This window comes from Mytilus trossulus, chromosome 12 (genome assembly GCF_036588685.1).
Source record: "Mytilus trossulus isolate FHL-02 chromosome 12, PNRI_Mtr1.1.1.hap1, whole genome shotgun sequence".
Lineage (NCBI taxonomy): Eukaryota > Metazoa > Mollusca > Bivalvia > Mytilida > Mytilidae > Mytilus > Mytilus trossulus.
Window position 1 is genome coordinate 57,844,219 of NC_086384.1, and position 22,677 is coordinate 57,866,895.

Genomic DNA, 22,677 nt, shown 5'->3' on the forward strand with positions numbered 1-22,677 from the left:
TACATGTTGAAGCGCCTATGTTTGGCTTCAATGGTATGTTCGGTTTTGTAGGATGTATAAATACGCATTCACGTCCAACCAGGTTTTTGAGGCAGAATATATTGACCCCTGAAGGAACATGACACTTTCTGCAGTTGTATATTAAAACGGTTTCGGTGATCTATTTCTAATTCGAAGCACTTCTTTTGACTCTGTCACATGTCATTGTTGTGTGGATTTCAAACTCATTAGTTCCAAAATTGTGCCCTTTCGTGTGTTTATGTATTCAATTAATCTTTGTCATTAAATCTTATGTTATGAAGTAATACCTAATTGATATCATCTATGCCAATTTTCGGCTGAATGGAATGTTTAATTACGCAATTATGTAAAGGAGAGTATCAAGTTATCGATAAAGAAACATCGGAAACCTCTCCGAGTCCAACTTTCTGTCTATATCCAACAAACTTTTATTTCATGAAATAATTGCCACTTAACGTTAAGCTAGTACTAATTGAGGAATCAATCATATTTCCGTAAATTGATTGTTTGTTGCTTACCGTCCAATTGTAAATGATTTCTGCATGTTCTTGACGATATCAGTTAACAGTAAATATGGGTAATTCCGGGATAGAAGTCTGGTAAATTTTGACTGCAATTGATTGTGAATTGGAAAGTGACAGAATATATTGATGTGCAATAGACAATTTTCTCACCCCGCTTTAGAGGTATTGCGAAGGTTCCAACGTAAAGAAAATATGGCATTCCCTCCATGAGACATCGGATTCAACATTCCAGATCTAAACTTACGTGGCTGTGTACTTGTACATCACTCTCAACCAAGGGGATATCCCGCATTTTGCCAAGGTTTTATTGGCAGTTGCGGTCGGGAGAGGACCAATAGTGACCACGACGGAATGAGAACCTTAGTTTATTAGTTGTTGCACCATTGACAAACGTCGAATTTAAAACATAATTACTTTTAAATCATGACAGTTCCGAAGCACCGCATACTGAGCTTGGGCTTAACATGGAGTATTGGTGTCAGCCCAGTGCAAGTAAAATAAAAAATAACACTTTTGGCTTTACTATTATTTCCTAATCCTTTTATCAGCTCTTTAATGCTAAGTATAAGATTTTGGACTGACGGCAAGAAGCATCACTGAAAAAAATGTTTATTGCCGAAATGCATGTGGTGCAATAAAACAATACCGTTAAAGCTGTAGTTAACAGGGAATGTTATACTATGTTGAACCGTAAGCTTAATTATTGTATAGGACAAATTCCTCTTTGCCTGGAATCTTAATTTTGTTATTAATTTCCGAATTCATCAAAAATCATTAAATGAGAATGTTTATAATATCCTTAAATTTCCATCTTTATTTCTAAAGCCGATTAAAAGAATACAAGAAATCATTGTTTTAATAACTTTAAAAAAATTTATATTCGCATCATAGCTTGAAACATTTTACATTTAATGCGAAACAACACAGATTGTCAACAAATAGTATATTTTAGATTTGTTATTAATCATGTTAAAACATATAGAAGAAAGATAGGTTGCTACTTAATATAAACATTCGCATTTGATAAGGCTGTGGCATTTGCATATACAAAGACATTATTGTTATAAGTTTACACGTTTTGCTATTGCTGTAGCCTAATAACGCCATCCATCAAACCTCATTTAAATGTATGCCATGATTATTCCTGTGTCTTCTTACTTAACATCATCAAAAAATCTGACAGAAAAAGTAACCTATGTGTAAACAATAATCAAAGAGAGATATATTTGTGGAAAACACATTAACTTGAAAAACTTTTGAAGTCATCTATCCAACTAATTCTTGTAAGTCTGAATAAAGGAACGTCCGCCTTCCATGTTGTTCCCTGCATTTAAAGTAGAATATTCGAAACACAAGACTATTGAGTTATAACACCATTTATACACATTGTAGTAACAACACAACAACGATTAGAAGATAAAGGTTCAAAAGGAGAATATACAGATATTCATACTACCTGGATTTTGGTCATCCTGTGTAGTGTTAATTTTCGCTCTGTCGGGAATCTCTTTAACCTGAAAAAAAGAAATTTAATTGAATACTAAAACGACATGATTACAATGTAGCTTTGCTATTCATAATGTTTTACTGAACATCTAACAAGTATGTTGGGGAGGTTAAGCAAAATTAAAACTGTAAGGTATCTTATAGAACTACATGTAAACTAGTTGCCAAAAAATACACCAAATGTGAGAATTGACGATGAGCAAAGAGACGACCTATGTGGTACTGTTATACCACAGTCCCAGGTTAGGGGAGGGTTTGGATCCCGCCAACATATTTAACCCCGCCACATTATTTATGTATGTGCCTGTCCCAAGTCAGGAGCCTGTAATTCAGTGGTTGTCGTTTGTTTATAGGGTACATATCTGTTTTTCGTTATTTATTTTTTATATAAATAAGGCCGTTAGTTTTCTCGTTTGAATTATTTTACATTGTCTTATCGGGGTCTTTTATAGCTGACTATGCGGTGTGGACTTGGCTTATTGTTGAAGGCCGTACGGTGACCTATAGTTGTTTTATATGTCTGTGTCATTTTGGTCTCTTGTGGACAGTTGTCTCATTGTCAATCCTACCACATCTTCTTTTTTTGATATACATTTAAATAATTATTACGTCCAGAGCATCTGTGATCACCCATGTATATGGGTTTGGATTGTGTTGCTCAGTTTTAAGTTTTCTATGTTTAGTTTCTTACTGTATATTTTTTGGTTGTTTTTAGTTTTATGCCATGGCTTTGTCAATATATCATTGACATGTAAGTTTGCGAATCATTCTGTTTGATTAAAAAAATTATTTGTGAATATTGAAAGCTTCATACTTGAAAAAAGTTTACAAAATATTTCCGAAAATTAAGGATGTTGTAACATTGTGGGTAAATGAACGGTATTTGTATCATGTTATTGCAAAACACATTTAAATCATATATGAAAATACATTGATTGTAATGTTTTATTCGCAGAATGATAAGTTTATATTAAACGTCAAGAAACAAGTATTACACACTCATGGTAGCAGAGAAATAAAAATTAAAATTAAGTAACATGTAGTTCATTACGTTATTATTGTTATCTTCCATTAAAAAATCTTGTCGAGGAAACTATGAATGAGAATTAATTATACATTCACTGATCCTGATCCAAAGTTACCAATTTGTATCTGAGTTTTTATGAATTGTGTGTTATTATTCTAAAAGTATGAATTCTGTCTCTACAAATACCTGAATACATTCTGAATCAATCCTCATATAATTTGTATTGATATATCCTTACCATTTCTGCTTTAGTGTTAATTTATTCTTAAAATCCTGAATTTTCATAACAAATTATACCATTTTTAATTTGTCTCGACATATTCTTTCCATTGTGATTTTTCTTCGTATGTCTTAATAGTTAACTAAGGTACCAGGCTTATAATTTCATACGCCAGACGCGCGTTTCGTCTACATAAGACTCTTCAGTGACGCTCAGATCAAAATAGTTAGAAAGCCAAACTAGTGACTACATAAGCAAAAATGAAAGACAGGGATACAAAGAAATGACCGTAGCACAATGTCACAACGGCGGGATGTATAAAAGCCGAGCCCGTCAAAAGAATATTAAGACAAATGGATTTTAAAAATTATTTTTACCAAAACCATAATCATTTTCATTATCATTACAAATACCATTTACAACAGATCAAGCTAGTAAAGTTTAGTTACCTGGACTTAACATCTGAAAATTAACTTTTGAAAGTCTGAGATTTTGAGTTGTGGTCTTCAGAAAACATTTAGACAGTTGAGAATAACGGTACCGAGACAGAGTTAAGACTATAAGACAGTTGAGAATAGAGGTACCGAGACAGAGTTAAGACTATAAGACAGTTGAGAATAACGGTACCGAGACAGAGTTAAGACTATAAGACAGTTGAGAATAAAGGTACCGAGACAGAGTTAAGACTATAAGACAGTTGAGAATAGAGGTACGGAGACAGAGTTAAGACTATAAGACAGTTGAGAATAGAGGTACCGAGACAGAGTTAAGACTATAAGACAGTTGAGAATAACGGTACCGAGACAGAGTTAAGACTATAAGACAGTTGAGAATAAAGGTACCGAGACAGAGTTAAGACTATAAGACAGTTGAGAATAAAGGTACCGAGACAGAGTTAAGACTATAAGACAGTTGAGAATAAAGGTACCGAGACAGAGTTAAGACTATAAGACAGTTGAGAATAACGGTACCGAGACAGAGTTAAGACTATAAGACAGTTGAGAATAAAGGTACAGAGACAGAGTTAAGACTATAAGACAGTTGAGAATAATGGTACAGAGACAGAGTTAAGACTATAAGACAGTTGAGAATAACGGTACCGAGACAGAGTTAAGACTATAAGACAGTTGAGAATAAAGGTACAGAGACAGAGTTAAGACTATAAGACAGTTGAGAATAAAGGTACCGAGACAGAGTTAAGACTATAAGACAGTTGAGAATAAAGGTACCGAGACAGAGTTAAGACTATAAGACAGTTGAGAATAAAGGTACCGAGACAGAGTTAAGACTATTAGACAGTTGAGAATAACGGTACCGAGACAGAGTTAAGACTATAAGACAGTTGAGAATAAAGGTACAGAGACAGAGTTAAGACTATAAGACAGTTGAGAATAATGGTACAGAGACAGAGTTAAGACTATAAGACAGTTGAGAATAACGGTACCGAGACAGAGTTAAGACTATAAGACAGTTGAGAATAAAGGTACAGAGACAGAGTTAAGACTATAAGACAGTTGAGAATAATGGTACAGAGACAGAGTTAAGACTATAAGACAGTTGAGAATAAAGGTACAGAGACAGAGTTAAGACTATAAGACAGTTGAGAATAAAGGTACAGAGACAGAGTTAAGACTATAAGACAGTTGAGAATAACGGTACCGAGACAGAGTTAAGACTATAAGACAGTTGAGAATAACGGTACCGAGACAGAGTTAAGACTATAAGACAGTTGAGAATAAAGGTACAGAGACAGAGTCTAGACTAGATACAATGGGTCCAGATTATATCGAACTATGATAAGACTGTTACGGATTCCATATGATAATATAACCAACTTATAATGATGCCGTTTTAAAAACATACCTCATTATTCATCCAAGGTGACAATATTTGGTCAGATCGATGCATTTGTTGATGCTGAATACAGAAAAACTCCCTCTCAACTGTTAATTTCTCATATTCAAATATGTCTTGAAAATAATAGCCATCACTGCATTTGAAATGGAGCTTAAAAGATATTTTCACCTTATACCTCTCTGTAATATTTAGAAATAGTTGTGTTACTTCATTGCATATACTGCTACATAAACCTTCCAATACGGCCTGTCGTTCGGAAAACGTCACAATCTGAAGAGCAATTGTATCAGTTGACATGGTAACTAGAATCTTTGTACCACCAGATTGATCAGTGTCAAACATACAAATGCCACAGTATAACGCAATACCACCATCTACCTTGCTAGGATTGTAATGTCTGATAAACCATGCAGATAGATGGTTAAAGAACGAAGGTGGAAGGAATTCAAATTTAAAACAAAGCCAGGAAGTTCTTTTGCATTTTTCCTTAAGAATGCCAAATTTGTTGCATAAATCCTCGAATTTGGCAGACGGCATCATGCTTGGCATTATATAATTTGAGTTTTCTATTTTAACCAATATATCAAGCTTTTCCATAACTTTATGCAAATTATCTTTTTGTCCTGAAAACTGACTTCCGTCTTTTGACTCGAATAGTTCTGTAATTAACGATTCACTTATTGTGCCTTGTCGTTTAAACAGTGTCCAGTCCTCAAGGTGGTGCAATTTGCTGTTTTCATACCTATCTGAGACTAAACATCTGAAAGCATCTGCTAGCCACTGAGGATTTAAAATGATTAAATCCCTTATATTGTCAAAGAAAATAATGTTCCCTACGTTATGCTGAAATCGAAGAAACAACAATAATTCGTCCTCATCTCTTATATTGATATCAGGATGTTTAGCCAGTTTGATCATCTCAGTAAAATTAAGGAAATGTTTTCCATGGTTCTTATTGATTTCAATCAAATGCTCTAAAAGTATCCATTTCAACGGAAACGCTTCGCCCCAGTTTTTCATTTTCCCTGTAGTCTCAAAAATTGCGAATCGCAACTTGTCAAATTCTTTGTCAGTATCTTCCTTATTTGACAGATAAAACTCGTCGTGCAAGTGATGATATTTGCTTTGATATCCCAAAACTTTGTCTATTTGATCATGTAATTCCTTTTTTCTCTTCTTAAAATCTTCCTACAGCAAATAAACAAAGAATTAACAATTATCATGTTTGATAACGTTGATACGTGAGAGAAAAAACACTTCCCTTCAGCCGATATTTTATTTCAAGGAATTCAGTAATCTAATAATTTTATAAACAAAAAATCCATGTCAAGTAAAAGATGAATGCTTGAGATTTTTTAAATGCGATTTCGCTAGCAAGTTATTTTAAAAAAACAAATCAGAGGTAGGCAAGTTTCCATTTAATTTTATAGTGGGAAAACAAATGGAAAACACATGTTGGAATGGAGACGGGGGTTATGAATATAAAATAGAGTCTTCATCCTTTTTTTGTTGAACAAATGCATTCCCCCTTACAAAAGTAATACAAATTGTACGTTTGCTCCCAACTATATGAATTCAGTAACAATATAAATATATCAAAATAATAATTTCCTGAATACAATTAAACACGTGTCACAATATGATCCATATAGCAGCTTATCGTCCAAAGTTGTTGAATGATTTTCTTCAAGATTTGCTACCTGTTTGAACACGGACACATTATATGTATAGAATCAGTCTTGCATTGGTGAGTTGAGAGGTATTAAATCATTTGATTAGATTATATTTTTTATATAATATATTTCCTGTCTTTTTTTTTATTGAAATATAAACATCGGTATCAGCATTTCTTCACTTTCAGCATTGTTCAAATACGGTACATATCAATATAATTAACAAAAATACATTTGTTGACCGACCATTTAGCTTCAAAAAGGGGTATGACTCTTTTTCTGAGTAAAACATTTAGTAAGGTTTTCAACTCTATCACCCAATTATTTTTTCGAAAATCAGGAATAAGAATATTATTTTGTCATCAGCTTGCATACAAATATTATTTTTCTCATAAAAGGGGGGATTAGAAGATTTTTTTGGGGAAAAAAACAAAAAACTCTTTTGAAGTTAAAAGGCCAATTCCTTAGTGTACTAATGTAAAAAGTAATATCCTGGCATTGCTTGAAAAAAAGACATTTTAATAAAAAAAAAAAAGACGGAAAATACTCGAAACAAAAAGTTAAAATTTCATGGATCAATGAGTCATACGCACTGCACATTTCATTTAAATTTTAACTTTTTGTTTCAAGTACATATTTTCCGTCTTTTTTATTAAAATATTTACGTTGTCTTTAACAACTATATTTTTTTCAAGCAATGCCAGGATATTACTTTTTACATTATAAAATTGAGAATGGAAATGGGGAATGTGTCAAAGAGACAACAACCCGACCAAAATAAAAAAACACAACAGCAGAAGGTCACCAACAGGTCTTCAATGTAGCGAGAAATTCCCGCACCCGGAGGCGTCCTTCAGCTGGCCCCTAAACAAATATATACTAGTTCAGTGATAATGAACGCCATACTAATTTCCAAATTGTACACAAGAAACTAAAATTTAAAAAATACAAGACTAACAAAGGCTAGAGGCTCCTGACTTGGGACAGGCGCAAAAATGCGGCGGGGTTAAACATGTTTGTGAGATCTCAACCCTCCCCCTATACCTCAAACCAGTGTAGAAAAGTAAAAGCATAACAATACGCACATTAAAATTCAGTTCAAGAGAAGTCCGAGTCTGATGTCAGAAGATGTAACCAAAGAACATTACATTAGTACACTAAGGATTTATTAAAATATATCTGATACAAAAAATATAATAACACTTTTAGAAATTTGGATGATATATTGGCTCTAAATAATGACAAATGCAGTTTGTACACTAAAGAGATTCGTCCTGCTGAACTGACTTTAAATAAATCTAGTACTAACACTGCCATTTCTGTGATCTTGATATTGATAACTTTAACGGGATGCTTAATACCAAAATTTAAGATAAAAGAGATGATTTTTTTATTTCCTATTGTTAACTATTAATTTTTGTTGAGATGGCTATGTTCCTTTGTCACCATCTAAAGGTGTTAATATATCTCAATTTGTTCGAATCGCTCGTGTACAAAATGTGTGTAACACAGTATTAGATTTTAACATCAAGTGTTTACACAACAGACTTTTTGAAATCAAACACTTGCCAAATTATTTACTGAATTTTACCATCAATACTATGACATCTTGTATGTATAGGTATTTCACATACAATCTTTTATAGTAACATTCTATACAAAACACAGAAATGTCGGCATTAACTTCAAAAGCTAAGCAAACACTTAAGGGGGCTCGCGGGTCTAAGTGTGTTTTTTTTTATTTAATATAAGATTTCTCTATATATTTCTATAAATGAACTTTATCTTATCCTCAATAGAAAAATGAAATAAAAAATGGGATCACCGTTCATTTACGCTCACAATCTGCCTTCGAAAAAGGCATACATTTTTGTTAATGTCCTTTGTTTCTGTTGAAATTATATGAGAAATAGCGGTAATATCGAAATAAAAAAAGAACTAAATTACAGAAATCGCTTAAATTTTACAATTATTTAGTTTATGTCCAGCTTATTCGAAACCAACAATACAAAATATAGGTCACCGATGAGTTAAAAAAAAGATATTTCAATGTTAATGCCAAAAAATGGCCTTTTTGAAGCAAAGGGAGATAATTTAGAGCTTTTTCAATGATATCGACAATTTTAAAGTCACCTGGGGTCAACATGAATTGAGTTTTTGGAATAATTTTTGTACCATATGATAAAGTAACAACTACTGAAGGTAATGAGTAGAAATTGTAATGTAAAATAAAAAGAAAAAAAATTCTTAAAATCTTATACCCGCGAACCTCCTTAAAACAATCTTATTCAGAAAGGATAGTGTTACGATACTGTTCTCATTTCATTACAGATGACATTTTTTCTTAATTAATATTTATTCACTCAAGGTCTTTGCATCGGAAATAAACACATTTTTTCTAAAATCTAATTGTTGGCATGATACGGGTTTTGTACTTCTTATATATATCGGACTCATACCTTTTTTAAACTGAGTTTTACTGTTCGTATTGATATGTGATTTTTTTTTACATTGGCTAGAGGTATAGGGGATGGATTTATTATTATCATTGTTCATCTATGTTTCGGGGTTTAGTGTGAAGTCAATGTTTGGCCATTTTCTCTAAACTAGCAAACAATTTTCTTTAGAGGCCAGCTAAAGCATGTCTCTGTGTGCGGGATTTAATCGCGGTGTTTAACACACATCGGTGGCCTTGAGCAGTGTTCTGCTCTATTGTCGGGTTGTTGTCTCTTTGACACATCCCAGTTTCCATTCTCATTGTTATCAAGGTCGCACCTTCTGAATGAGTTTGTCCTCAGTAGGTAGCATGTAATTCATTTATTGTCAGTGGTTGCTGTCTATCATGATTGTCTTTAATTATTGTTCTATGATATTTTTTTATAACTTTTTTGGATTCGAGCGTCACTGATGAGTCTTTTGTAGACGAAACGCGCGTCTGGCGTATATATAAAATTTAGTCCTGGTATCTATGATGCGTTTATTTATAAACTATGCTTTCGGCTTTCTCTTTTTAATGATATTGTATATATTGTTTATCTTCACTTTTGAAAATATTTCAATAGTGCATATGATTCGGTAGGTCGTAAAAGGACATGTGATTTTTCACTTTTATGTTACAGTGGCTATGGCTGTTTGTGGATGTATATCTGATTGACAATCATGCCACATTTCCGTTCTTCAGAAAAAAAAATGATATACAACGTTCTACAATTGTATTACCTTGTTATATTTATCCTTTCCAGTGAAAACTAATAAAATCGGAGGCTCCCAGTGCGCATAGCTAGGTCGTTCGTCAGCTGCACGATGACAATGGATAGAATCAAACCAAAAATCAATATACTCTGAAACATACCGTTACTATTAAATAAGTAATAATTGTTATCTCTTTTATCCTTTGAGAAAGACATATAACACTACACTATATTTAAGTCCAATTAAATTGAAATAACCATCACTTGAGAGGAAGTGTTATTTTAATTATCTTTTGCCATGTGACTTTTCTCGACACAATAACTGTGATAATTAAAAGTCGAATAATTTATATATACGTAAACAGTGTATATAAAGTGCGAATCCAGCTAGTTCATTTTTACTGTTATATGCGGGTATGTCTATTGTAGAATAAAGGATCATGGGAAAACTGTATTTGTTTACGTTTTGAAAATATCAAGTTAAAGGATTTTAAGCTAAGTTTTCACATATTTTCATTGTGATATGTCTTTATAATATACAAACATAGCATTAAAGTTCAAATAAGTGTTATAAAAGCATCATAATATAGCATTTCGATTATTGAAAGCGATCCATTTTGACTATAGATGCGATGAATTATCACTGTTAGTGCAGTCATTATTAATGTAGAATTTTCAAAGATGCGAGGAATTTTTATTGTAGAATTATGTGATAAATGCACTTGCAACAAATGAAAAAAAAACTTAGTTAATGACTTTAGGATTTATGATACATGTATTTTCAAATTGAATTACAAACTCCTCATTCATTCTTCATCAAATATATAGCTTTTCAAAGTTGTAACAAAAGCGATTCTTAAAATGTCATATTGTATTCTTCAGATTACGTTTCTCCTTGATTTTAACTTATATAGGGAATCACTGGAAGGTGACAGCAGCGGGCCCTCTTAGGCAGTCAGTGGGCCCCTACTTATGAAAAATTCTAGATCCGCGAATGGATACTACCGCAGAGGTAAAACCATGCACATTTGGGTTATTGTACACGAAATGCATGCTACAATTCATTTTTGTTGATTTTAGACCCTTTGGAACTCTATGGGGGTTATTTCAGCAACTAGACAAAAATCCCCAAACTTGATACACGGTTAGATTCAGCATGTCAACGAATTCCAAATATCTATATTAAAGGACTTTTGTCTATAAATTTGGACCCCACAAAATTGAAAAAGGGACCAAAAATATAAAAAAAATGCATGCATCGGATACATTTGTTATTGAAGGCATGACTGCAACAATAGAATGAATATACAGAATCATCTTATTCTTGGGTCTCATTGGGGGTGGGTTCTGATCCCGGATCCCGCTTACTGTTTTGTCAGATTCCCGTATTCAGCTTATTGTTTTGTCAGATTCCCGTATCCCGCTTATACTATGCAGTTCTAATTTTTATCTGTGTCCCGCTAGACTTCATTTCCCGTTTTTCACTACACAATCAGTTGACTTTCACCTGTCACGCTTGCAAAAAATCGGCAATCCGGCGTGACGCTTATACCCAAATGCAACCCACTATTTTACTCTATTTTGACTCATATTAGGCCCATTATTAATATATTAAAAAGTAGCGTAGGTTTTTTTTATCCCTTTTTATCCCGTCTCGTTTTTGAGCCATATATAGATGTCGTATGTGACAATGAGACAACTCTCCATCCGAGTCACAATTTATAAAAGTAGACCATTATACGTCAAAATACGGTCTTCAACATGGAGTCTTGGCTCACACCGAACAGCAAGTTATAAAGGGCTCCAGTGTAAAACCTTTTAAACGGGAAAACAAAGGTGCAATCTATATCAAGATGTACGTAATTAGTGGTGAAGTGTCATGGAAATGGATTAAAAAAATAAGGATAAAAATCCCTATACGCTTTATAAGAAACTAAATGGAATACATTTGAAATAAATGTTATTTCTATTGAATTTATTAGAGTGTTTTAAAACCAAACTTTCCTCCTTAAGTTAAATTTTATCAAATCTTTCTCTTACTTTATCTATTGTTTGAGCAAGTCGGCTAAATTAAGGCTTAACAGCTAATTTCCTAATGCATGTAAAGCAAAACTTTGGTTGGCTTGCTTACTTTGTTTGTATAATTGTTTATACAAACTTTGTAAATAAGATTGACATTTTTAAACAATATGAATAGGCATAGTTTAACCTGTATTTTTAATATTTGAATTAAATTGGGTGTTATCATAATGATTATCCAATAAAAAAAAGCAAGCAAATAAACTAAAGTCTTGCTCTACATGCTCAAAGAAATGAGCTGAAATAGATAAAAATAAATAAATTATACAGTGAAAATGCACCGCATATACAATAACAATGATTCGCTCCACAGTGAAAATGAAAGAATAGTATCATTATTCGACAGTAAACATGACTAGCATTACGAAATAATCATAGTGGAATTTAGTTAAATATGAAGAAACTGAATGACAAAACATATTCTACGTTATACAACTTTAATAATTGTATTAAAATGAATACTTTTTACTGCAACAACATCTAACCTATTAGTTATAAAGCACCTGCACGATCTGTTCGTGAAATGTCCTAAATATTCACTTATTTTGGTATATATTTCACAGCTGGATGGCTTTAGGCGCGATAAAACCCCGCTCGCATCTCTTACTTTGTTTTATTAGTATTATGTATTTCTGAACATATACATTTTAACTAATTTTCTTGATTTTCTTCAAAAATTAAAAAAAGTTCGTCTGTTCATTTATCATTCTACATTAGACATTTATGGCATATACAGTAAAAATGATATTTTAGGATCCGCACTTTACATACACTGGTAAATAGATATAAAACTAATAACTGATTGATTCAATAACATCATACTTTGAATTGTTTGTCAAGTATCAGGAGATTATCATGGTTTTTTTTATGCTCATGAATAATACGTTTTGTAAATCTGCCTTTGGTGATTTTGATATTTTAGCGAAAAGGGTGTGTCTTATAGGTCATGTAGGTGTAGAAGTTCTTTTAATTGGAAATAGATACTGTGAATTCAGAAATTAATGCGAGGTTTTTATTTTTGCGACATAGTTGAAAACGCAATAATTTAAACTCGCATTGTGAAATATTTTTCATGAATTAAACAGGATTTTTCTAAAAATCGTAAAAATTAAAATCGCATTTTAGTCTAAAATGACAAAATCGCAATAATAAATGCACGCAATAATTTCTGAATTTCTATTTCCAATTAAAAGACAATCCTTACGTATATTAAAGAAAAGTCTGTCAATTTCTAAATTGTTTTCTATAATAGAAATTGACAGACTTTTCTTTAATATACGTAAGGATCTATATGCCTTATATTTAAAGAGTGGACTACCCCCAGAGGTTTAACTTGGGTTTTGTAGGCGGGAATATTGGTGTATTGTATCTGGACAGTTATTGTAGGGTGCCAGTGTCAGTCCTCTCGTCCTGTTTTTACTAAATATTGGCATTTCCTTTTCACCGAAGAACAATCCTGCACATGGACAACTTGTGTTGTAATACTGTGTTGAACAAGAATGTGTCCCCAGTACACGGATGTCCCATCCGCACTATCATTTTCTATGTTTAGTAAACCATGAAAATGGGGGCATTTATATAAGAAATGTCATATCTTAGGTAACATGTGTACTAAGTTTCAAGTTGATTGGACTTCAGGTTCATCCATAACTACCTCGACCAAAAACTTTAACCTGAAGAGGGACAGACGAACGGACGAATGAACGGACAACAAAACATAATGCCCATACATGTGGCATACACACACATATTGTAACTCTCCTTCGAATCTGATCTGCGGCGAATAACTTTACAGACATAGTCCATCAATATAAAACTTCATAATGTTTGCATTGAACGTATTGAATTGGGTATGTTTGTACGATCAATGCTGAATCACGAAGTTATATTGATTTTTACTTGACATTGATAAAACTTTATAACATTGTGTATGTGGTCTGAATCTTGACAGAAGGCAACTAAAACATATAAAAAATAATCCAGAAAAGCTATATTATACATCCTTTTCTATGTATCTAAAGTTCTTATATTATCATTTTGCTATGCATTTTTTCCAGTTTTGAAAACATACCTCCAATATGCTGAAAATCTGCAGAACACTTCGGTTTATCTTCTTTTCTTAATATTTCGTCCTCCATATCTGCAACTACAAGGTATACTGCACTACTTGTCAAAAATGCTTGATGTGTAGCATAAAATTCTTTTTGCCCTGCAAAGTCCCATAACTCACATAATGCAAATAGGTTTCGTGGAGTTTTTGCAGTTGACTTAGTAAATACTTTAGCCATCAAATCCTCAGGCATTACCAATAATGAAGACTGATTTTTATCCATATTTACCTTCATGTCATTTTTTTTCTCTTTTTTATAAGAAGCCGTAATATCAGGATGATTTATAGTACTATAGTTTATCTGATCTTCCTGCATAGTTGTATCGTCTCTATTGTCAGCGAGGTCATCAGCTGTTATATCCATCGGATAATCATTGTTAACGTCAATTGACTTACTAACTAGTACATTTTTTTCTCGTTTTTCTGTTTGTGTTAATTTAGTTGATACTTTTGTTCTTTTAGTACTTTCTATATCATCTATTTTTGTTTTCCTATTTGGACTTAGTGCTCTATCCATCCGTTCTTTCTTGTCATCAATTTCTGATAGAAAAAGTAAACTTTTATGTTTTAACCATTATACCATTTTGTTACAAGTTTTTAGGCAATCCAATGTCATTATATAACATTTCCCATACCAATATTACGGGGTTGAATCTTTATTTTTGTTAATTCATTATAAAACTTAGATTATTACGTTTATTAAGCTAATATCAGCTTTACTTGAAATGAAATAATTTTTGTTTCCATGCATGTTCAAAGTACAACTTAACTTTAGCAGATTTGATATCCAACTGGGGAACAAACATATGGTCAATAAAATATTGCCCTATATGGCGTCCGATTCACTTTGTATCATTTATAAATTGACAGCCGACGTTAAATCTGAAGTCTTGTTTAGATAAAGTGCAACGTTAAAGAACCCTTGATTTGAATCGTGAAGGCAGTGAATTGCTGCCACTGTACACCTTAGGATTTATAAATTGACAGCCGACGTTAAATCTGAAGTCTTGTTTAGATAAAGTGCAACGTTAAAGAACCCTTGCATCGAATATTTAAGGCAGTGAATTGCTGCCACTGTACACCTTAGGATTTATAAATTGACAGCCGACGTTAAATCTGAAGTCTTGTTTAGATAAAGTTCAACGTTAAAGAACCCTTGATTTGAATCGTTAAGGCAGTGCATTGCTGCCACTGTACACCTTAGGATTTATAAATTGACAGCCGACGTTAAATCTGAAGTCTTGTTTAGATAAAGTGCAACGTTAAAGAACCCTTGCTTCGAATATTTAAGGCAGTGAATTGCTGCCACTGTACACCTTAGGATTTATAAATTGACAGCCGACGTTAAATCTGAAGTCTTGTTTAGATAAAGTGCAACGTTAAAGAACCCTTGCTTCGAATATTTAAGGCAGTAAATTGCTGCCACTGTACACCTTAGGATTTATAAATTGACAGCCGACGTTAAATCTGAAGTCTTGTTTAGATAAAGTGCAACGTTAAAGAACCCTTGCTTCGAATATTTAAGGCAGTGAATTGCTGCCACTGTACACCTTAGGATTTATAAATTGACAGCCGACGTTAAATCTGAAGTCTTGTTTAGATAAAGTGCAACGTTAAAGAACCCTTGCTTCGAATATTTAAGGCAGTGAATTGCTGCCACTGTACACCTTAGGATTTATAAATTGACAGCCGACGTTAAATCTGAAGTCTTGTTTAGATAAAGTGCAACGTTAAAGAACCCTTGCTTCGAATATTTAAGGCAGTGAATTGCTGCCACTGTACACCTTAGGATTTATAAATTGACAGCCGACGTTAAATCTGAAGTCTTGTTTAGATAAAGTGCAACGTTAAAGAACCCTTGCTTCGAATATTTAAGGCAGTGAATTGCTGCCACTGTACACCTTAGGATTTATAAATTGACAGCCGACGTTAAATCTGAAGTCTTGTTTAGATAAAGTGCAACGTTAAAGAACCCTTGCTTCGAATATTTAAGGCAGTGAATTGCTGCCACTGTACACCTTAAGATTTATAAATTGACAGCCGACGTTAAATCTGAAGTCTTGTTTAGATAAAGTGCAACGTCAAAGAACCCTTGCTTCGAATATTTAAGACAGTGAATTGCTGCCACTGTACACCTTAGGATTTATAAATTGACAGCCGACGTTAAATCTGAAGTCTTGTTTAGATAAAGTGCAACGTTAAAGAACCCTTGCTTCGAATATTTAAGGCAGTGAATTGCTGCCACTGTACACCTTAGGATTTATAAATTGACAGCCGACGATAAATCTGAAGTCTTGTTTAGATAAAGTGCAACGTTAAAGAACCCTTGCTTCGAATATTTAAGGCATTGAATTGCTGCCACTGTACACCTTAGGATTTATAAATTGACAGCCGACGTTAAATCTGAAGTCTTGTTTAGATAAAGTGCAACGTTAAAGAACCCTTGCTTCGAATATTTAAGGCAGTGAATTGCTGCCACTGTACACCTTAGGATTTATAAATTGACAGCCGACGTTAAATCTGAAGTCTTGTGTAGATAAAGTGCAACGTTAAAGAACCCTTGCTTCGAATATTTAAGGCAGTGAATTGCTGCCACTGTACACCTTAGGATTTATAAATTGACAGCCGACGTTAAATCTGAAGTCTTGTTTAGATAAAGTGCAACGTCAAAGAACCCTTGCTTCGAATATTTAAGGCAGTGAATTGCTGCCACTGTACACCTTAGGATTTATAAATTGACAGCCGATGTTAAATCTGAAGTCTTGTTTAGATAAAGTGCAACGTTAAAGAACCCTTGCTTCGAATATTTAAGGCAGTGAATTGCTGCCACTGTACACCTTAGGATTTATAAATTGACAGCCGACGTTAAATCTGAAGTCTTGTTTAGATAAAGTGCAACGTTAAAGAACCCTTGCTTCGAATATTTAAGGCAGTGAATTGCTGCCACTGTACACCTTAGGATTTATAAATTGACAGCCGACGTTAAATCTGAAGTCTTGTTTAGATAAAGTGCAACGTTAAAGAACCCTTGCTTCGAATATTTAAGGCAGTGAATTGCTGCCACTGTACACCTTAGGATTTATAAATTGACAGCCGACGTTAAATCTGAAGTCTTGTTTAGATAAAGTGCAACGTTAAAGAACCCTTGCATCGAATATTTAAGGCAGTGAATTGCTACCACTGTACACCTTAGGATTTATAAATTGACAGCCGACGTTAAATCTGAAGTCTTGTTTAGATAAAGTGCAACGTTAAAGAACCCTTGCTTCGAATATTTAAGGCAGTGAATTGCTGCCACTGTACACCTTAGGATTTATAAATTGACAGCCGACGTTAAATCTGAAGTCTTGTTTAGATAAAGTGCAACGTTAAAGAACCCTTGATTTGAATCGTTAAGGCAGTGAATTGCTGCCACTGTACACCTTAGGATTTATAAATTGACAGCCGACGTTAAATCTGAAGTCTTGTTTAGATAAAGTGCAACGTTAAAGAACCCTTGCTTCGAATATTTAAGGCAGTGAATTGCTGCCACTGTACACCTTAGGATTTATAAATTGACAGCCGACGTTAAATCTGAAGTCTTGTTTAGATAAAGTGCAACGGTAAAGAACCCTTGCTTCGAATATTTAAGGCAGTAAATTGCTGCCACTGTACACCTTAAGATTAATAAATTGACAGCCGACGTTAAATCTGAAGTCTTGTTTAGATAAAGTGCAACGTTAAAGAACCCTTGCTTCGAATATTTAAGGCAGTGAATTGCTGCCACTGTACACCTTAGGATTTATAAATTGACAGCCGACGTTAAATCTGAAGTCTTGTTTAGATAAAGTGCAACGTTAAAGAACCCTTGCTTCGAATATTTAAGGCAGTGAATTGCTGCCACTGTACACCTTAGGATTTATAAATTGACAGCCGACGTTAAATCTGAAGTCTTGTTTAGATAAAGTGCAACTTTAAAGAACCCTTGCTTCGAATATTTAAGGCAGTGAATTGCTGCCACTGTACACCTTAGGATTTATAAATTGACAGCCGACGTTAAATCTGAAGTCTTGTTTAGATAAAGTGCAACGTTAAAGAACCCTTGCTTCGAATATTTAAGGCAGTGAATTGCTGCCACTGTACACCTTAGGATTTATAAATTGACAGCCGACGTTAAATTTGAAGTCTTGTTTAGATAAAGTGCAACGTTAAAGAACCCTTGCTTCGAATATTTAAGGCAGTGAATTGCTGCCACTGTACACCTTAGGATTTATAAATTGACAGCCGACGTTAAATCTGAAGTCTTGTTTAGATAAAGTGCAACGTCAAAGAACCCTTGCTTCGAATATTTAAGGCAGTGAATTGCTGCCACTGTACACCTTAGGATTTATAAATTGACAGCCGACGTTAAATCTGAAGTCTTGTTTAGATAAAGTGCAACGTTAAAGAACCCTTGCTTCGAATATTTAAGGCAGTGAATTGCTGCCACTGTACACCTTAGGATTTATAAATTGACAGCCGACGTTAAATCTGAAGTCTTGTTTAGATAAAGTGCAACGTTAAAGAACCCTTGCTTCGAATATTTAAGGCAGTGAATTGCTGCCACTGTACACCTTAGGATTTATAAATTGACAGCCGACGTTAAATCTGAAGTCTTGTTTAGATAAAGTGCAACGTTAAAGAACCCTTGCTTCGAATATTTAAGGCAGTGAATTGCTGCCACTGTACACCTTAGGATTTATAAATTGACAGCCGACGTTAAATCTGAAGTCTTGTGTAGATAAAGTGCAACGTTAAAGAACCCTTGCTTCGAATATTTAAGGCAGTGAATTGCTGCCACTGTACACCTTAGGATTTATAAATTGACAGCCGACGTTAAATCTGAAGTCTTGTTTAGATAAAGTGCAACGTCAAAGAACCCTTGCTTCGAATATTTAAGGCAGTGAATTGCTGCCACTGTACACCTTAGGATTTATAAATTGACAGCCGATGTTAAATCTAAAGTCTTGTTTAGATAAAGTGCAACGTTAAAGAACCCTTGCTTCGAATATTTAAGGCAGTGAATTGCTGCCACTGTACACCTTAGGATTTATAAATTGACAGCCGACGTTAAATCTGAAGTCTTGTTAAGATAAAGTGCAACGTTAAAGAACCCTTGCTTCGAATATTTAAGGCAGTGAATTGCTGCCACTGTACACCTTAGGATTTATAAATTGACAGCCGACGTTAAATCTGAAGTCTTGTTTAGATAAAGTGCAACGTTAAAGAACCCTTGCTTCGAATATTTAAGGCAGTGAATTGCTGCCACTGTACACCTTAGGATTTATAAATTGACAGCCGACGTTAAATCTGAAGTCTTGTTTAGATAAAGTGCAACGTTAAAGAACCCTTGCATCGAATATTTAAGGCAGTGAATTGCTGCCACTGTACACCTTAGGATTTATAAATTGACAGCCGACGTTAAATCTGAAGTCTTGTTTAGATAAAGTGCAACGTTAAAGAACCCTTGCCTCGAATATTTAAGGCAGTGAATTGCTGCCACTGTACACCTTAGGATTGATAAATTGACAGCCGACGTTAAATCTGAAGTCTTGTTTAGATAAAGTGCAACGTTAAAGAACCCTTGCTTCGAATATTTAAGGCAGTGAATTGCTGCCACTGTACACCTTAGGATTTATAAATTGACAGCCGACGTTAAATCTGAAGTCTTGTTTAGATAAAGTGCAACGTTAAAGAACCCTTACTTCGAATATTTAAGGCAGTGAATTGCTGCCACTGTACACCTTAGGATTTATAAATTGACAGCTGACGTTAAATCTGAAGTCTTGTTTAGATAAAGTGCAACGTTAAAGAACCCTTGCTTCGAATATTTAAGGCAGTGAATTGCTGCCACTGTACACCTTCAGATTTATAAATTGACAGCCGACGTTAAATCTGAAGTCTTGTTTAGATAAAGTGCAACGTTAAAAAACCCTTGCTTCGAATATTTAAGGCATTGAATTGCTGCCACTGTACTTCTTAGGATTTATAAATTGACAGCCGACGTTAAATCTGAAGTCTTGTTTAGATAAAGTGCAACGTTAAAAAACCCTTGCTTCGAATATTTAAGGCAGTGAATTGCTGCCACTGTACACCTTATGATTTATAAATTGACAGCCGACGTTAAATCTGAAGTCTTGTTTAGATAAAGTGCAACGTTAAAAAACCCTTGCTTCGAATATTTAAGGCAGTGAATTGCTGCCACTGTACACCTTAGGATTTATAAATTGACAGCCGACGTTAAATCTGAAGTCTTGTTTAGATAAAGTGCAACGTTAAAGAACCCTTGCCTCGAATATTTAAGGCAGTGAATTGCTGCCACTGTACACCTTAGGATTGATAAATTGACAGCCGACGTTAAATCTGAAGTCTTGTTTAGATAAAGTGCAACGTTAAAGAACCCTTGCTTCGAATATTTAAGGCAGTGAATTGCTGCCACTGTACACCTTAGGATTTATAAATTGACAGCCGACGTTAAATCTGAAGTCTTGTTTAGATAAAGTGCAACGTTAAAGAACCCTTACTTCGAATATTTAAGGCAGTGAATTGCTGCCACTGTACACCTTAGGATTTATAAATTGACAGCTGACGTTAAATCTGAAGTCTTGTTTAGATAAAGTGCAACGTTAAAGAACCCTTGCTTCGAATATTTAAGGCAGTGAATTGCTGCCACTGTACACCTTCAGATTTATAAATTGACAGCCGACGTTAAATCTGAAGTCTTGTTTAGATAAAGTGCAACGTTAAAAAACCCTTGCTTCGAATATTTAAGGCAGTGAATTGCTGCCACTGTACTTCTTAGGATTTATAAATTGACAGCCGACGTTAAATCTGAAGTCTTGTTTAGATAAAGTGCAACGTTAAAAAACCCTTGCTTCGAATATTTAAGGCAGTGAATTGCTGCCACTGTACACCTTATGATTTATAAATTGACAGCCGACGTTAAATCTGAAGTCTTGTTTAGATAAGGTGCAACGTTAAAGAACCCTTGCTTCGAATATTTAAGGCAGTGAATTGCAGCCACTGTACACCTTAGGATTTATAAATTGACAGCCGACGTTAAATCTGAATTCTTGTTTAGATAAAGTGCAACGTTAAAGAACCCTTGCTTCGAATATTTAAGGCAGTGAATTGCTGCCATTGTACACCTTAGGATTTATAAATTGACAGCCGACGTTAAATCTGAAGTCTTGTTTAGATAAAGTGCAACGTTAAAGAACCCTTGCTTCGAATATTTAAGGCAGTGAATTGCTGCCACTCTACACCTTAAGATTCATAAATTGACAGCCGACGTTAAATCTGAAGTCTTGTTTAGATAAAGTGCAACGTTAAAAAACCCTTGCTTCGAATATTTAAGGCAGTGAATTGCTGCCACTCTACACCTTAAGATTCATAAATTGACAGCCGACGTTAAATCTGAAGTCTTGTTTAGATAAAGTGCAACGTTAAAGAACCCTTGCTTCGAATATTTAAGGCAGTGAATTGCTGCCACTGTACACCTTAGGATTTATAAATTGACAGCCGACGTTAAATCTGAAGTCTTGTTTAGATAAAGTGCAACGTTAAAGAACCCTTGCTTCGAATATTTAAGGCAGTGAATTGCTGCCACTGTACGCCTTAGGATTTATAAATTGACAGCCGACGTTAAATCTGAAGTCTTGTTTAGATAAAGTGCAACGTTAAAGAACCCTTGCTTCGAATATTTAAGGCAGTGAATTGCTGCCACTGTACACCTTAGGATATATAAATTGACAGCCGACGTTAAATCTGAAGTCTTGTTTAGATAAAGTGCAACGTTAAAGAACCCTTGCTTCGAATATTTAAGGCAGTGAATTGCTGCCACTGTACACATTAGGATTTATAAATTGACAGCCAACGTTAAATCTGAAGTCTTGTTTATATAAAGTGCAACGTTAAAGAACCCTTGCTTCGAATATTTAAGGCAGTGAATTGCTGCCACTGTACTTCTTAGGATTTATAAATTGACAGCCGACGTTAAATCTGAAGTCTTGTTTAGATAAAGTGCAACGTCAAAGAACCCTTGCTTCGAATATTTAAGGCAGTGAATTGCTGCCACTGAACACCTTAGGATTTATAAATTGACAGCCGACGTTAAATCTGAAGTCTTCTTTAGATAAAGTGCAACGTTAAAGAACCCTTGCTTCGAATATTTAAGGCAGTGAATTGCTGCCACTGTACACCTTCGGATTTATAAATTGACAGCCCACGTTAAATCTGAAGTCTTGTTTAGATAAAGTGCAACGTTAAAAAACCCTTGCTTCGAATATTTAAGGCAGTGAATTGCTGCCACTGTACACCTTAGGATTTATAAATTGATAAATTGACAGCCGACGTTAAATCTGAAGTCTTGTTTAGATAAAGTGCAACGTTAAAGAACCCTTGCTTCGAATATTTAAGGCAGTGAATTGCTGCCACTGTACACCTTAGGAT

General features: G+C 34.1%; 1 protein-coding gene across 1 annotated transcript in view; it reads right to left on the bottom strand.

Moving 5' to 3' along the window:
* The window catches only part of LOC134692622 (uncharacterized), a 51,508-nt gene that overhangs the window by 2,016 nt on the left and 26,815 nt on the right, over positions 1-22,677 (bottom strand). Inside the window, exons 4-7 of the mRNA XM_063553082.1 lie at positions 14,170-14,748; positions 10,048-10,169; positions 5,162-6,343; positions 2,002-2,059 (exon numbers count right to left, since the gene is read on the bottom strand). Of these exons, the coding sequence (XP_063409152.1) occupies positions 2,002-2,059; positions 5,162-6,343; positions 10,048-10,169; positions 14,170-14,748 (1,941 nt within the window). The remainder of the gene's footprint in view (positions 1-2,001; positions 2,060-5,161; positions 6,344-10,047; positions 10,170-14,169; positions 14,749-22,677) is intronic.